The sequence below is a fragment of the Berghia stephanieae genome, chromosome 3, assembly GCF_034508935.2.
Source record: "Berghia stephanieae isolate SIO BIC M18660-M18661 chromosome 3, UCSD_Bste_1.3, whole genome shotgun sequence".
In the NCBI taxonomy this organism is placed as follows: Eukaryota; Metazoa; Mollusca; class Gastropoda; order Nudibranchia; family Aeolidiidae; genus Berghia; species Berghia stephanieae.
Genome location: NC_088362.1, coordinates 97,827,885 through 97,846,160, shown reverse-complemented (window position 1 = coordinate 97,846,160; position 18,276 = coordinate 97,827,885). Strand labels below are relative to the sequence as shown.

Genomic DNA, 18,276 nt, shown 5'->3' with positions numbered 1-18,276 from the left:
ACGATTGCTTGCTACCCTTTGGATGGGACGCGTCAATCGCAAAGTCCATTCCGCCAAATTCTTAGACCCAGCTACCCTATCACTGCGTGAGGACAAGGGGTCAGAAGAAGAAAAAATCTCAACTTCACTCGTGATCGATCGTGTGAAGCGAATGGTCTACGGGATATCGAGATCCCTCTCTAAATCATCTATTTGAGCTTTTGAGCTCGTAGTTGTATGGCTATGTGGTCTTGTGGTATGACACTCGCTTTTGGATCGGAAGGTCCTGGGTTCGAGCCTCGCTCGTCGCATAGTTCAGTCCTTGGAAAAGGCTCTTTACTCACATTCTCTAACCGTACTCACAGGCGTAAAATGAGTGCCTGGCCGTTAACAGCGTTGTCTCTGTCTGAAAAAAAGATTGTAATATCGCCTAACAGGTGTCATGTTATGTCCTACATGTTACGTGTTGCTGTTGGCCATGGACCCATGTAAAGCGCTTTGAGCACGTTCAGTGGATATTGCGCTATATAAAATCTCAATTATTTTTTTTGGTACATCATTTGATTTAAGACAAATCACAAGACTTTTCTTCAAATCAAAAATAAAATAAAAGATGTTTTTGTTTTTTCAATACATAAAAGAGTTATCTTAAATCATCTGACGTCGAGATTTGCAGAGAAAATCCTATGAAAACAACTTGTAACCAAATAAAAAAAAAAAAAAGTAATGTTTTTGAGAAACCCCTTTGAAAGGAACGGACCGGAATCACTTTATTTGAATAACAATATTTCGGAAATTGCAAACACACACACACAACCACACACACACACACACACGCACACAGACATAAACAAACATATTCATACCCAAACACACACACACACACACACACAAATTCGTGCACAAACAACGTTATGTTTTCTCGTATTTATATACTATGGACTTTCCAACCGGAAGTCTCAGCTTTGAGAGGGTTTTGGGGTGTTTTTTTTTTTTTTTTTTTTTTTTGGTGTATTTCCCAAGATGAGGGTCATTTTGATATTTGAAGGTCGGGTTTTCAGGCCAGTTTGTTTTTGTTTTTTTTAATGTGGATTTTTTTTTCAGTGTACGGTTGTATTCCGGAGTAGGTTCTACAAAAGGTTCTTCTAAGGATACATTTACTTCTGTACATCTTATGTGTGTGAGTACGTGTGATCAACGCTTCAGTCTGCTTTGTGGTCTAGTGGTATGACACTCGCTTTCGGTTCGAGCCTCGCTAGGGCCATCCATAGTTGAGTCCTTGGAAAATGCTCTTTACTCACATTCTCTCACCGTACTCACAGGTGTAAAATGAGTGCCTGGCCGTTAACAGCGTTGTCTCTGTCCGAAAAAAGTATAATATCGCCTAACAGGCGTCATGTCCCCGTCCTATTACGCTATATTAAAAAGCTCTTTAAAAAGCTCAAAAGGTATTTGTGACGGGATGAGCTAAATAGCGGCGAAATAAAATTGAAATTAAAGTAAAAATCTTATTCAGAAAATTTAAGTTTCTTAAACTTTGAGAAATAAATCGTACTCTCCTAAAATAAGAAATTTATTTTATGTCACTTAGTGGTAATTGAGCTTAAAATCAATTTATAGAATCCAGTTGGTCTGGGACAACGTGTACTTATTGCCAGGTCTGATAACCCACATTTTTAGGGCACAATGTTGTTGTTGCATTGAAGTATTAACGATGTTAAATCAAGTGTATAGTAATTAGATTCGATTATCAGACTTTCAAATATGTACACATGGACCCAGACCTACGTGCAAATATGAGCAGGTCTGATAACCGAACGCAATGATGGGCTAGTTTTAACGTTATTGTAATGGACAATATTCTGCGTTGGTTTGATAATTCAAAAATGGGCCCAAAACATATTGGGTTATCAGACCTGAAAATATGTACACGTCAACCCAGACCATTTTAGGACAATCGGTCATATTTGTAAGCGTGTACGGGAAAAGTAGAGAGCGGCGGGGATTGCGTGAAGCCTGATATAATAAAAATTCTAACAAAAAGGTGAAAATATTTCTTCTTTTTTTAAAACCAGTTGACTATCGTACTCTGGACTCTGACCATGCATTAAAAAATTTAGTCAGAAAAGCCGTCCTTCGCGAAGTCCAAGGATTGAGAGTTGTTTTTTTTGACAAGATGATTTGATGGACGACTTTTCTGGGCATTTTTTAAAATACATGGTCTTCCATAGGACGGCAGTGAACAGGTTAACTCACTCAACCCTAACACCGACTATATCCGTAGTATACCCGGGGTTACTTTTACCCCATGCCTATAAATTTATTACATTTTTCTGAGACAAATTATAGGCGTAGCTAGTATCAAAGCTAATGCTCTTAATGTTTACATGTTAATGGTAGTTGAATAAAACTATCTATTACATGCTCATTTTTTAATACATTTTTATTCCAATTTTGAAAAGTAGCAGAATTCTCTAGGTTTGAGTGAGTTAAAAAGTATTTTAGTTGTGTACGACAATGTTATGATAATTCTATTTTAAAGTGGATCATTGGGCTCGTCCTATTCATACGCCAAGTCACATCATCACTAACACTAATATTATTTGTAGGCAACAAAATAATCCTATTTGATTTTCAACAAGTCAACAACAACAAGAGATCAAATCTGAATCAAATTACAGGAAGCCGATAATTCTGCGTCGCATCCACGGCCTCGTGATTGCCAACCTTTTTGGGTTTTTAAAAAAATTGGACACACTTTCAGCTTTGACTTAAAAATTTGTACAGCCCTGGGCCCATTTTCATGAACGCGGACTATCTGGCGCTACTTCTCTGACTTCGGATTTTTATGTGAGCTTTTTAAAGCTTTTTAAAAAATATATAGCGCAATATCCATTAAATGTGCTCAAAGCGCTTTACAAGGGGTCCCTGGTCAACAGCAACATTTAACATGAAGGACCGGACATGACGCCTGTTAAGCGATATTACATTTTTTTTCGGAAAAAGACAACGCTGTTAACGGCCAGGTACTCATTTTACACCTGAGTACGGTGAGAAAATGTGAGAAAAGAGTCTTTTCCAAGGACTCAACTACGCGCCGAGCAAGGCTCGAACCCAGGACCTTCCGATCCGAAAGCGAGTGTCATACCACTAGACCACATAACCGCATGTGAGCTAACCAAGCAAGTCCCAGACTAAAATCACGGCACCTTAGGACTAAGTTTGGCCAAGTTTTAGTCATTTGTTGAGGTCGGACTCAAGCTTATTCTGAGACTAGTTACTAGGATACATCGTAGCGTCGACAAGATAGCAGCTATTTCTAGATTGAGAAAGCTTCGATTCGGAAGGAAAATAGGTCGGTTACGAATGATAGAGGCAAAAAGTTTCTGCAACTGTTAGATAAGTATACGTCGTCGAAATTACACATTTTTGTGAGTAAAAACAATTTTTTTTTAAAAAACCCGATCCTAAGCGGCTCGTGAGTTGCGAGTGAACGGAGACTCGAACTGGAAGGATTAGCTACAAAGAAAAACAAACAAAAAAAATAATACGATTAAAAAGTCTAGTGGAGACTATTCAATTCTATTGGCATTGTAACTGACTGAAATAATGTGATTCATCAGAACACATTTTCTGTTTTGTTTTGGGGAGGGGGGGGGGGGGGGGGGGAGGGTGGTTCAATTTGTTCGAGTTTCAATTAAATTTTCATTGGCCTAAATATAGATTTGACAATCGACCGACCACGGACATCATTTTAGTCTGATCAGTCGACGGTCAATATCACGTGATTTGATTCATCATGGCAAAAAGTAAGTTCAAATATGAAACGAAACGAAATATTATCTATACCGGATGTGTTGCTAATTTCCTCTTTGGAAATCTTTTTGCGTTTAAAGTATGAAGGCTGGTATCTTACTTGCCATCGTGTACTAGAGAGCTTGATGTTACCAGCACGAAATAACCGAATTAGTCACTGTCCTTACAACGCACACAGCAAAAGCCTAGCTCGTCAGAGACTTGGAATCGTTTATAAATCCGATTTTTTTAGTTACTAGCTCCACTTAGGCTTAAGACTAGCAAGTCATTTACTAGACCAGTAAATAACTAAATCTAGTCTGCTTATATATATATATATATATATATATATATATATATATATATATATATATATATATTCTAATTATGCCTTTTCCGCCACGACATCATAAGATATCGTCGCCTAGGCATTCCACGAAGGAATATATAGATAACTCATCAAACAAGATGTCTGATGTCAACAGGAATCACCCATGTTGTCCAAATGAGCAAATTGGGGGTTAATAATCTGGCTTAAGGAAGATAACGAAAGTGCCTAAAGCGAGGCTCGAACCCGGGTCCTTCCGGGTCACAGTGCAATGCCTTAACCACTCGGCCACTTTATATATATAAAGTTGCATTGGTCAAGTGACTATATTGTTATATTATGTTTTATATTGTACACTCCCAGTGCACCTTATCAAAGTTGTACACCCTTTTAAAAGTTTGGTGCAACCGGTTGAAAAGCATTGCTGCTCTTGGTTATAATTTTAATTAACACCACGAGAATTATGTGTGGCGACGTGGCCATGTGGTATGGCAGTTGACTTATGACTTGGAAATAGTAGATTCGAATCCCCCTTGAGTCTGGCTTGCAATAGGCGCCTTTCTCAAATTTCTTCACCATTCCCATGTAGAGTATGAAGAAGTACCGTGAAGAAGCATGAAAAAGAGCACAGCAGAAACCAGTGGGAGGGGAAATGGGAAGAAGACGATGGAGGTGGATTGGACACACCCTTAGAAAGAATGACTCCTCTATTAAAGAAAGTATTGGACTGGAACCCTCAGGGCAGAAGATCAATGGGAAGGCCATGAGGAACACGGAGAAGAATTAAAGAAGCTGATATACAGAGAAGAGGTAAGACATGGAACGAGATAAAAAAAAAAGTTAGCTCAGGATAGAGAAGGATGGAAACTGTCTGTGGCCTATACCCTGACCCAGGGTGAAAAAGGCAATGATGTTGATGATGTGGAACACAGTTACCTGATTGGTGACAGCGTTGTCTTTGTCCAAAAGAAATTATAATAGCGACTTACAGGATGCATGTCTCGTTCTAGATTGGCTTAGGACCACTTTTAAACCACATTGAACACACCTGTGAAACGCATTATATGAAAGCTCTGGGTTTTAAAAAAATTAACTTCGACAATGAAAGAGGATGTTCGATGTTTGATTAACTCTTAGACTAGGAACAAAAAAAAAACGATATTTCAAATTGTGCTCCAAGGAATTTTAAAACATCAAATGGCTGTAAAAAGATACTTTCGAATGTGTCGCTTATTGTAAATAATTCTGGTATTTAAATTAATTCTAAATTAAGGATTAACTGCTCTTAATTATTTTTTTTGTTTGAAGGGAGAAGTGGACTCTCTCTCTCTCTCTCTCTCTCTCTCTCTCTCTCTCTCTCTCTCTTTCTCTCTCTCTCTCTTTTCTTTCTTTTAAATCCCACTTGCTTAAGCTCCCCTATTACATCTGCACCTCTGCTATTTCTCTATTCTCCCCTCTCCATATCTTATTCTCCTTCCCCCTCCCCCATCTCTTTCTATGGCATCATGTTACAACAACCCATCACCATCAATATAGGCCAGTTAACCCTTTGATCTTGGACACAATTCTCCAATATCAAAATTCCCACCGGACTTTTCTCCCCCGAAATAAAAACAAAAGAACACGCCATGGGCATTGCGACAAGGTTCATAACAATGGGGTAAAGCTGGTTAAAAATGGCAATTCCTCACGCGATGCCAGTCCATAATTATTTAATATCCATTGATAACAACAAAGAGATGAAGTGAGTAGGAAAGTGTCAGAAGACAACAGCTCATACGGTAGAGTCACGCTCTCTACGGCCAGGCGGAGTTGTCGTACCAGTATTTATAGTCGCTGGTTCAAACCCCCATCACCGCCGCGAAATTTTTATTCACTGTTGTCTTCTGGCACTTTCCTACTCACTTCATCTCTTGTTGTTATCAACACAAGTGCCTGCTCCACTCACTTTTCTGAATTAATATCCATTGCGGGGTGTCTTTATATTTTTTCTGTGCTATCATTATATATTTAGGGATCTTACGGCGCTTGAGACACTAATAGGCCATTCAGCGTTAGTAAAAAAGAGGATAGAAGAAAAGTTGTATCTAGATATGACATTAACCATCTCCTTACCAGCCATTTTTAGAATTTTCCCCAAAACTTCTCACGCTTCTCACCCACCCAACACAAAAACAGACATTTCTTAGTCAAACAGAAAAGCAACAAGAACATTCTATACATATTATTGTTTGACAATATGAGCTCTATTACAGAATGTCAAGTTTTTATAGCTTTAGCAAAAAGAAATGAAATCTGGATGAGATATACTATAATATAAAAAAAATCTCACGCTCTATTCATGAATATAATCTCATTACACATTAATTTGTTAATGTCCAAATTATTTGTTGCACACACAGGTCAATCGTTTCTTTGACCCAGACACGATCTAATTTTCCCTTTGATAAATTTTAATATGTAAAATCCAGACGATCGTTATTACAGATTGAAGATGCGACTCGTCAAAGACAACAATGTCCTACGTGATTCCATGAGATGTGTCTTCATTTGAAAAGGCTTGCCTTTGTCCAATAGAAATCCATCACAATGGCGATTCAATCCAAATCTTGGAAAATCTAACATAACCGAACGGTTTTGAATTTAATCAATAAATTAGAAATAAATAATAGATAAGAAAGATAAATTATAGATAAATAATAACTGGATGAATAAATAGATTGTTTCATTAAAGATAGAGAATAGAAATGAATTGATGAGTAAATGAATACATAAATAAATAAATAAATAAATAAATAAATAAATAGATAAATAAATAAATAAATAAATAAATAAATAATAGATAAATAAATAACTAAGTAAATAGATAAATTGATAAATAGATAAATAAATAAATAAATAAATAAATAAATAAATAAATAAATAAATAAATATATAAATAAATAAAAAGTAAATAAATAAATGCAAAATAGCTCGATGTTTTTGAAATCATGACTTAGAGGCGACGTATACATTTATGCAGGTCTGATATACAAACCCGCTTATGGGTCTAGTTTAACATTGTTGTAATGGACAAAATTTTGCGTCTTTTTAAAGATTTCCATTACAACAATGAGCCCATAAGGAATTGGGTTATCAGACCTGAAAATAGGTGCACGTCGCTTAGAGGACATAGTATGATTTTTTAAACAAGTACGGAAGCGATAATATACCATAAAATTCATGAGATCTAATTGGATTCAATAGTCTGATGTCACGTCTCCCAGCAACGGCGGCCATCGTGGTTCTAAACAAAGAAAATCGTTACTCTTTATTCTTCATGCTGACTAGAACTTTTCATATGTCTTGTGATCAGAATGTGTAAAAGTCAAAACATGATCAGATTTATAATACTATTTTCCCTCTGGATACTTTTATGCTCGTCGGAGAAATATTTCACAAGGGCGTCCGCCATCGTTCCGATAGTTTAGAGCCAGTTACTAAGTTATCATGCGTCATTACGAGGGAAGTGACGTTGCGACTGTTGAAACGTATTATGTTCAACACATTTTTTTCTATTGTTACATCAAATATCGATCGAGTGAGATAAATTCAGACACGTCAAAAAGTATCGAAGGTGGCTCTGGATGTGGATGTGGACTTTTGATCATTGGTCAACTTAATTGATCGATATACATATAGATAGAATGAAGTTGACGTCACTTTAGCCTTTGTTATTGTTTTTTTTTTGTTTGCCATCCGCGTTTATGAGTAGTTCTCACTAAATTGTATTTACCAGACTTTAAACTTTTAAGGTTACACACAGTTTTGTTAGTTGGTCCGTAATACTTCCGGATGGCAATGTTGTGAGCTTCTTAGCCAAGCGCACACTATATAGATATATAAATAAGACTTCAGTTCTCTCGCTGAAATGGAATAAAAGTGTTTTTCCGAAGTGAACGGAATAATTCTATTCTCAGGCATGGCTTAACTCACTGAATCCTAGAGATTTTTACTACTTTTCAAAATTGGAAAAAAAAATGTATTAAAAATGAGCATGTACAGAGATAGTTTTATTCAACTATCATTAACATGTAAAATCTAAAAACATTAGCTTTGATACTACGCCAATAATTTGTCTCAGAAAAATGTAATAAATAGGCATGGAGTAAAAAGTAACCCCGGGTAAACTACTGACATAGTCGGTGTTAGGGTTGAGTGAGTTAAATCCACCAAGTACCAAACAAACATCGGAGAATGTATCCTGCCTGAAGGCTTTAGCAAAATCAAAATGGGTCGGAACGAAATAGTGAAGGATTCTAAAGTCACGTTTCAAAGACCGTAGATGTATTGGAGCAACAGACAATGAACGTGGGTTAATAATGCCTTTTAATTATAAGATAATCAGTTCTTAAAATGTCAACTGGAAAAACAACATGATGGAAAGAGGTCCTTCAAAGCGAGCCGGAATTGGATTCAATAGTCTGATGTCACGTCGCCCAGCAACGGCGGCCATTGTGGTTCTAAACAAAGAAAATGGGTACTTTTTATTCTTCATGCTGGCTAGAACTTTTCATATGTCTTGTGATCAGAATGTATAAAAGTCAAAACATGATCAGATTTATAATGTTTTTTTCCCTCTGGATACGCTTTTATGCTCGTCGGAGAAATATTTCATAAGGGCGTCCGCCATTGTTCCGATAGTTTAGAGCCAGTTACTAAGTTACTATGCGTCATTACGAGGGAAGTGACGTCACGACTGTTGAATCCAATTATTCCTGGTTTATGGAGTATTAAATGGACAACAATGCTTGATACCCTTTGATAGGCGATCGCAAACTATTTTTCAGCTAGATATGACGAAGCTACCAAAAACTTTAAAACTTTTTAAAATTTTGGCCGGAAAATAGTCCTCAAAGTATACCGATCGATCAAAGTGTGTCATAACAGTGGACTTTAATAAAGGTTTTGACAAGACGAGGGTAATTTTTATCGATCTATATTTGAAGGACGAGTTGTTGTTGTTTCTGGCCAAAATTTTAAAGACGTATTTGTCTAAGAGTACGACATCACTGCAGGATGGACTGGGGATTCTGAAGAACATTTTTTTACTAAATCCGGGAATATAATATATGTGCGGCTATGTGGTCTAGTGGTCTATGACACTCGCTTTCGAGTAGGAATGTCCTAGGTTCAAGCCTTGCTTGCCGCATAGTTGAGTCCTTGGAGAAGGTTCTTTACTCACATGCTCTCTCTGTACTCAGGTGTAAAATGAGTACCTGGCCGTTAACAGCGTTGTCTCTGTCCGAAAGAAAAAAATGTAATATCGCCTAACAGGCGTCATGTCCCGTCCTAAATGTTAAATGTTGCTGTTGGCCAGGGACTCCTTGTAAAGCGCTTTCAGCACGCTTAGTGGACATTGCGCTATATAAAAGCTCAATTTTAAAATATCATTTTATTTCCTTGTAAGTCGAATGCTTTACCAAATGAGTAGTCGGTTATTAACCCCCCCCCCTCCCCTTGCACACACACACACACTCACACACACACACACTCACACACACACACACTCACACACACTCACACACACACTCTCACACACACTCTCACACACTCACACACATACACACACACTCACACACACACACTCACTCACAACTCTCACACACACATACACACACACTCTCACACACACACTCATACACACACACTCACACACACACTCACACACTCACACACACTCACACACACACTCTCACACACACACTCACACACACACTCATACACACACACTCACACACACTCACACACACACTCACATACACACTCACACACACACTCACACACATACACAACCACACACACACACTCACACATACACGCTCACACTTACACATACTCACACACACACTCACACACACACACTCACACACACACACTCATACACACACTCACACACACACTCACACACACACACTCACACACACATACACACACACTCACACACACAAACACACTCACACACTCATCTACACTCACATAAACACAGACACACAAACACACTCACACACACACTCACACACATTCACACACACACACTCACACACACAAACACACTCACACACTCACCTACACTCACATAAACACACACACACACACACTCACACACAAACACACACACACACACTCACACACATACTCCAAAAGCGTAAATAAAGATCAAGATATAAATAAACACAAAACAGGGAAGGACCAAATTCTACGAGGTGTAAAACACGGGAAAAGCAGACAACGGACACGAAAAACTTACCGTCGTCGTGTTAAAATCGTCGAATTTGCCAGCCAGTCTCTTCAATATTTCATCCGCTTCCTTCCTCTCACACTCCTCCCTCTTTAATCCACCAGATCCCGACGTGTGCCTTGTCCTCCCCTCTCCTCCCTCATTCGCCAACCTCTCATATCGCATCTGTCCCCCCGCATCATCGCCGTTATTATCGTCTCCCTCCTCCTCCTCTTCTTCCAATCCCCCAACATCGTGGTTATTATCGCCGTTTGCCTGAATTGTCAAGTCTCCGAAACCTCCCGTGGTCGAGGAGTAGCTGTCGTCAGAATTGAGAGGGCTGTCGGTTTGAACCCAATCCTCCAGGTTAATATCCCCGCATGGGTCGGCCATGTTTGTTTGTTTGTTTGTTTGTTTGTTTGTATGTTGGTTGTTTTTGTACGTATGTTTGTCTGTTTTAATGTCCCTGAAAATTATAGATAGTTAGTGTGCACTTTTTCTTAAGAAAAAACAGGCAACCAATTCAATTGTTTTTTTTTCAGTGTCTAAGATATTGAAGATATTAGTATCGTTCTTATTTACCCAGCAAAGGCTAAGATCTCTGTAAAAAATTGTATGAAAGACAAGTTTTTTTTGGTGACAAGAAATAAGCTGATACTGGACTGCTCTACAACCGACGTTACTGAATAGAAATCTACAGCAATGCGTTTTCTATCTAAAATTCTCAGTTGCTGAAAGACAGGGGTTTGAATTATCCAACAACTCAGATCGATGTATCGATGTATCGATATGATGACGATGACAATATTGGTTTGTGGACGATACCAATGAGGTAGATAGGATCAAAGGTGATATCGATATTAGAGACTGATGAAATAATCATCGCATTGCATTTATCACAAATTTGTCTTTGGCGATACAGTTTGTGATACCAATGAGATTATAAAAGTTCCAAAGGCAATATCGATATATTTGACAGCTGATAAATAATCGTATCCTGTTTGTCACACTTTAGAATGGTGTTGATTTCGATTGGACAATGGCGGGTAACAGCGATTTGTAGGATCTGTGATTGTGGATAGCAATAATGAAATTGATAATTAATTTATTAGACCATTATCATTATTATTATTATTATTATTATTATTATTATTATTATTATTATTATTATTATTATTATTATTATTATTATTATTATTATTATTATTATTATTATTATTATTATTATTATTATTATTATTATTATTATTATTATTATTATTATTATTATTATCATTATTATTATTATCATTATTATTATTATTATTATTATATATATTATTATTATTATTATTATTATTATTATTATTATTATTATTATTATTATTAGTAGTAGTAGTAGTAGTAGTAGTAGTAGTAGTAGTAGTAGAAGTAATAGTAGTAGTAGTAGTAGTATTAGTAGTATTAGCAGTAGTAGTAGTAGTAGTAGTAGTAGTAGTAGTAGTAGTAGTAGTAGTAGTAGCAGTAATAGTAGTAGTAGTAGTAGTAGTAGTAGTAGTAGTAGTAGTAGTAGCAGTAGTAGTAGTAGTAGTAGTAGTAGTAGTAGTAGTAGTAGTAGCAGTAATAGTAGTTAGTAGTAGTAGTAGTAGTAGTAGTAGTAGTAGTAGTAGTAGTAGTTAGTAGTAGTGTAGTAGTAGTGTAGTAGTAGTTGTAGTAGTAGTAGTTAGTAGTAGTAGTAGTAGTAGTAGTAGTAGTAGTAGTAGTAGTAGTAGTAGTAGTACTAGTAGTAGTAGTAGTAGTAGTAGTAGTAGTAGTAGTAGCAGTAGTAGTAGTATAGTAGTAGTAGTAGTAGTAGTAGTAGTAGTAGTAGTAGTAGTAGTAGTAGTAGTAGTAGTAGTAGTAGTAGTAGTAGTAGTAGTATAGTAGTAGTAGTAGTAGTAGTAGTAGTAGTAGTAGTAGTAGTAGTAGTAGTAGTAGTAGTAGTAGTAGTAGTAGTAGTAGTAGTCGTTGTTGTTGTTGTTGTTGTTGTTGTAGTGATTACCTATTCTTCGAATTTGTTCTCCGAATAAATAATGTAGTTAAAATGAATTTGGATGTCCTGTTCTTTGAATAAATTCTGGGAATAGCTGTGCCGAAGATGAATTTCTTGTGACGAAATGACTGAGGACGGGTTGGAAGTTGGAAGTGTGTAATATCTAATTATAAACGTTGTTTTTTCTTTGTGTCCTTTGGATCAGAACAACGGCCGCTTACAACATTGACAAAAATTCATATTATTTGATCCTCTCACGTGTTGTGTGGTTGTCAGTGTGGTCGTGTTTGTTGTTGTTGTTGTTGTTGATGATGGTAGTGGGGTTCATAATCTGTTGGATGAGATAAAACAAGGATTAGGGGATCATGTGGAAAGAATTATGTAATAAATAAATAAATAAATACATAAATAAATATTACAGGATTAATAGATAAATAATAATGTCAAACACACGCATGCAGACACACACACACACACACACACACACACACACACACAAACAGACATGTATAGATAGTGTGCGCTTGGCTCAGAAGCTCACAACATTGCCATCCGGAATTATAATGGACTAACACACAAAACTTTGTGGAACCTTGAATGTTTATAGTCTGTTTAATACAGTTTAGTGAAAATTACTCATAAACGCGGATGGCAAAAAATCAGTAACAAAGACCCGAGTGACGTCAACTTCGTTCTATCTCTCTCTCTCTCTCTCTCTCTCTCTCTCTCTCTCTATATATATATATATATATATATATATATATATATATATATGTATATATAAATCACTATTTGTATATACTTTTTGTATATGCGCTGTTGCAACTAAAAAAGGCCGCCAGCACCAGAATGTTCCAAACAAAGTAACATCATATAAATCTAAATAAACACCCCCCAAAAAAAGTATTTTAAAAATGAACAAACAGGGGATTGTTATACCATATCTAAAAACTACAATTCTATGATAAGAACTGTATATCGTTACATTATGACAACAGTTTACAGTGAAGTGGTTGTTTTGGTTCACTGTTTTTTTGTTTTGTTTTTTTTGTGTGTTTTTATTTTTTGTGTTGTTTTTTTAGGTTGTTGCTTTTTTGGGGGGGATGGGGGGGGGCGGCGTGGGCGGGGGGGGGGGGGGGGGGGTGGCGGGGGTCACGTAGGTCATTACTATTTATTGTAGATTGGCCTAGAGTCTAACAAGGACTATTTAACGTTCATTGACAAAACCTAATTTTTTCATTTTTGGCTAGAAAACATGTAGTCTACTACGAATACCGATCAATTAAATTGATCCTTAACTTGTCAACAAGTCGTAAAATCTAACTTTTCATTAGAGTGTTATGTTTGGGATTTTTGTATAAGTTGGTGGGGGTGAGGAGGGGGGGGGGGGGGGGGTCTTCTCATTCGATCGATATGATTTGAATTGTTATATTTTCTGGTCAAAATCTTTAAAATGAGTTTGGTCCGAGCACGGCATCGGGATTTGATGGCCTTGGGTATGGTGGCATCGTGTGTTTTTATATTATAATATTCTATGGATGTAGCTATTTGTTTACAATATCTATTCACATTAATGTTGTGTATGATAACAATGGATAGAGTGAACGTTTTCGTCTGTCCTAGACACTGAACAATAATATAATATTATTCATTATTCATAGAGTTGTTTTGTTCTGTTTAGTAGTACTGACGACGTGCACTTATTCATATATGACTGTAGACATCGGGTGGTGGCCATTGGCCATTGGTCTGTGTGCTATTTATTGGAAATAGTAATAGTCGTGATTTGATTTTGATTATAGTGAATATTGTTGTTATTATCATAACAATGATAATAATAATAATAATGATGATGATGATGATGATGATGATGATGATAATAATAATAATAATAATAATAATAATAATAATAATAATAATAATAATAATAATAATAATAATAATAACAATGATGATGATGATGATGATGATGATGATGATGATGATGATGATGATGATGATTATGATGATGATGGTGGTGGTTATGATGATGATGGTAGTGGTGATGATGATGGTGGTGGTGGTGGTGGTAGTAAAGGGAGGGATTACGATGATGACGAAGATAATAAAGATGATGATAAATTTTGTTGATGGGGAGGAAGAAAGAGAGCTTATGGTGACCTCCAACTTATCAAAAATATCCAAAACCTGAGATTTCAAAAATTAAAAAAAAACATTCAAGCGTTTAGAGTATCATAACAGATTGATTTAGGAGTTGTAACGCTATACAAAAGAACATTATTGCTATTATCACTATTGCTCGTGCGACTATGTTGTCTTGTGGTATGGCACTCGCCCTCAGACCAGAAAGTCCAGGGTTCGGGTCCCGCTCTAAGCGGCAAATAGCGTAGTCCTTGAAAAATGAATGCGCTTTACTCACATTTTCTCACCATTCTCAAGTGTGAAATTAGTACATGGCCCTTAACAGCGCTGATTCTGTCGGAAGATAAAATGTGTAAAATCGCCTAATAGGTGTCATGTCTCGTCATAACTATTACATTCTGCTGCTTTGCTTGGGACCCTTTGTAAAGCGCTTTGAGCACATTTAGTACATATTACTCTATACAAATGCTTAACTTTAATTTTAATGTGTGTTTTTTTTTTTTTTTTGTGATGATGTGGATTTTCTTTTTGATATTAATAAAAAAAATAAAAATAAAATAAAATTTCCTTTATTCATCCCCAAGGGGAAATTTGTCTTTAGGGTCTATTCCAAGGGAAGACTGGAAGTACCCAGGCGTCAGCCGCAGAGCAGCGCCGCAAAGTGAGCTAGGGCGAGGTGACTTGCTCAAGGCCACACAACGTAGCGGCGGGTGATTGAACTCGGTACCTTTCGGGTAGGAAGCACAGACCGTACCACTGAGCCACGCTGCCCTCTATCGACAACTTAAAAAAAAAACACAACTTTTATATAGCGCTAAATATCCACTAAACGTGCTCAAAACACTTTACAAAGGGTCCCTGGTCAATAGACAAGACGAAACATAACACTTGTTTGGCGCTTTTACAATTTTTTCGACAGAGACAAGGCTGTTAATGGTCAGGTAGGTAATCGATTAACTCCTGAGTATGGTGATAGAATGTGTGAGTCAAGAGTCTTTTCCAGGACAGCTTCCTTGATTCAGTTTTAGGTATTAGCCCTATCTACGCGTGTGAATCGAGGACTTTGTTTACTGATAAATAAATACAATTAATCAATCTGTTTTGTTTTTAATCGTCTCGGTTCAACTCCTTTAGTCAATAAATCAATCATCGAATTGATTATTCCACCAGCAAATTGATCAATTTTTCAACGTATCAAAGACTTCCCAACAGTTAATGTTGAAGATTAAAAGAACCAGGTCACACGAAAATGAAATCGATCTTGCAAAATGTTGACACGGTTTGACAGACACGATTTAGGAATAAACAACAAGAACGTTAGAACTTTAAAGTGAGAAAATTATGGAGCAGGTACTGGTGTGAGAAAAAGGTCTGAAAAGTGAGCGAAAAACAGTGCCAGACAAAGCAAGACAGAAAAAATACAAGATGAAAACCACAAAATGGAGAGGAAGTGAGTAGGAAAGTGCCAGAAGACAATAGAGAATAAACATTTCGCGGCGGTGATGGGGGTTTGAACCCGCGACCTTACTGGTACGACAACTCCGCCAGGCCGGGGAGAGCGTGACTCTACCGTATGAGCTAACGGTAGAGTCACGCTCTCCCCGGCCAGGCGGAGTTGTCGTACCAGTAAGGTCGCGGGTTCAAACCTCCATCACCGCCGCGGAATTTTTATTCTCTATTGTCTTCTGGCACTTTCCTATCACTTCATCTCTTGTTGTTATCAACATAACAATATAGCTAGGATACATCACAATTACATTATCCTCTAGTATATATTTATATTCGGATATAAACTTTCCAATTTAGCCAAATGTGGTTTTTGAAGGCAAATATACGAGACAAAGGCGTCCATAAGATGGTGGTCAGAAATCGTGCCCATCAATTTTCGATCGATTAAAATTGACCCCCGTCTTGTCAAAAACTCTCAAACCAGGGACTTTAAAAGGAAGGCCCGGGTTCGTGAGTTTTGGACAAAATAAACGCCATTTTAATCAATCGATACGCGAACGAGTTCCCTGGCCATTTGTTATAAACTGTGTTTGAGTTGTTTTGTTATTTGTTTTCATACCGCATGATTCTCACCTCGCCAATAATTGACTGACGTGTCTCATTAAATTCATCTATCGCTAATCGCTTTCAAAGGAAGCCCCGGGTTCGTGAGTTTTGGACAAAATAAACGTCATTTTAATGGATCGATACACGGACGAGTTCCCTGGCCATTTGTTATAAACTGTGTTTGAGTTGTTTTGTTATTTGTTTTCATACCGCATAATTCTCACCTCGCCAATAATTGGCTGGCGTGTCTCATTAAATTCAGCTATCGCTAATCGTCCATGGAAATAAAAAAAATATCCATGAATTTAAAATCTAATCATTTCCGTGAATACCTGTGGAGAAATTCCATTATAATGAGACACTTGGAGATTCGAATTAAGTCTGGAAATAAATCGATCTCGCCATTAGCTTTTATATTGCCAGTGCTATAATTGTTTTCATTAACCCTTTCACGGCCAGATTTAATCTCTTTCAAATTACAATGATAATTTATCTCTGTTGTGTTACTTTGCGGCGCTGCACTGCGGCTGACGCCTGGGTTATTCCAGTCTTCCCTTGGAATAGACCCTAAAGACAAATTTCCCCTTGGGGGATGAATAAAGGGAATTTATTTTTTTATTTTTATTATTTTATTTTTTAAAATAATAACCGCAGACTCAAACGTGAATCATTATGGAGATAAAGATAAAGGGAGTAAATCTGACTCATGAATGAACAACACAAAACAAACGACGTTTCGGCCCTTGGCCTTTTTCAAGTAAACACAGAATACATATATATATATTTATATTAAAATCATTACTCTGCCATATTAAAAAAAAAACAACAACAGCACATTTTTAAAATGAATTTGGAACAGAAAACTCGTCCTTCAATTAATTCGATTAAAATGACCGATCAATATCTGAAGGACAAGGTTTATGTCCCAAATTTGTAAAAATATATTTTTCAGAATACGTCAGAACTGTTTTCTCGAAATTGAGAAAACAGTTTTTATTTTTCCTTTCTCAAATTGGCCATAAAATTGTTTCCATCAAAGGTGACCCAACGTCTCGAAAGGGTACAATGTCGGAGTTGTCTAAATGTTGGAAACGGAATTTTAAATCAAATCTATAAAACATGTGTTAATTTGATGTTTTATTGAGGAGAATGGATAAGGCTTTTTAAAGAGACAAAAACTAGAATTTCACGACTCTAGTCACAGATAGCAATCGATTCAAATGGCCGCCAAAATGTCAATACGTTTTCAAAGCTGGCGTTCCATCCACTGGGTAATGACAGAAAAATGATATCCAAATTATCGGGAAACACCGTAAACAAGTGTGTGTGAGCTGGAAGAAGAAAGAACGTGAGAGAGCGAGAATAATAATAATAATAATAATAATAATAATAATAATAATAATAATAATAATAATAATAATAATAATAATAATAATAATAATAATAATAATAATAATAATAATAATAATAATAATAATAATAATAATGCTGAAAACTTATATACCCCTATAACTCCGAGGCACTAGACTCTAAGCGCTTAAATTACAAATTACTTCGGCTGAAAAATACTCATTCAAACACACAAGCGTGCGCGCACACACACACAAACACACACGCACACACACGCACACACAACACAGCACAAACTAGAAACCTATCTTGCTTCTCATATCATCTACTAAATTCGAAACAGATATGTTTTAACCG

General features: G+C 36.6%; 1 protein-coding gene across 1 annotated transcript in view; it reads right to left on the bottom strand.

The window, feature by feature from the left end:
- The window catches only part of LOC144968944 (uncharacterized), a 93,792-nt gene extending 82,365 nt beyond the window's left edge, over positions 1-11,427 (bottom strand). Inside the window, exon 1 of the mRNA XM_078907828.1 lies at positions 10,392-11,427. Coding sequence (XP_078763954.1) covers positions 10,392-10,754 — 363 coding nt within the window. The 5' untranslated portion in view covers positions 10,755-11,427. The remainder of the gene's footprint in view (positions 1-10,391) is intronic.
- Between the last annotated feature and the right edge of the window lie 6,849 nt (positions 11,428-18,276).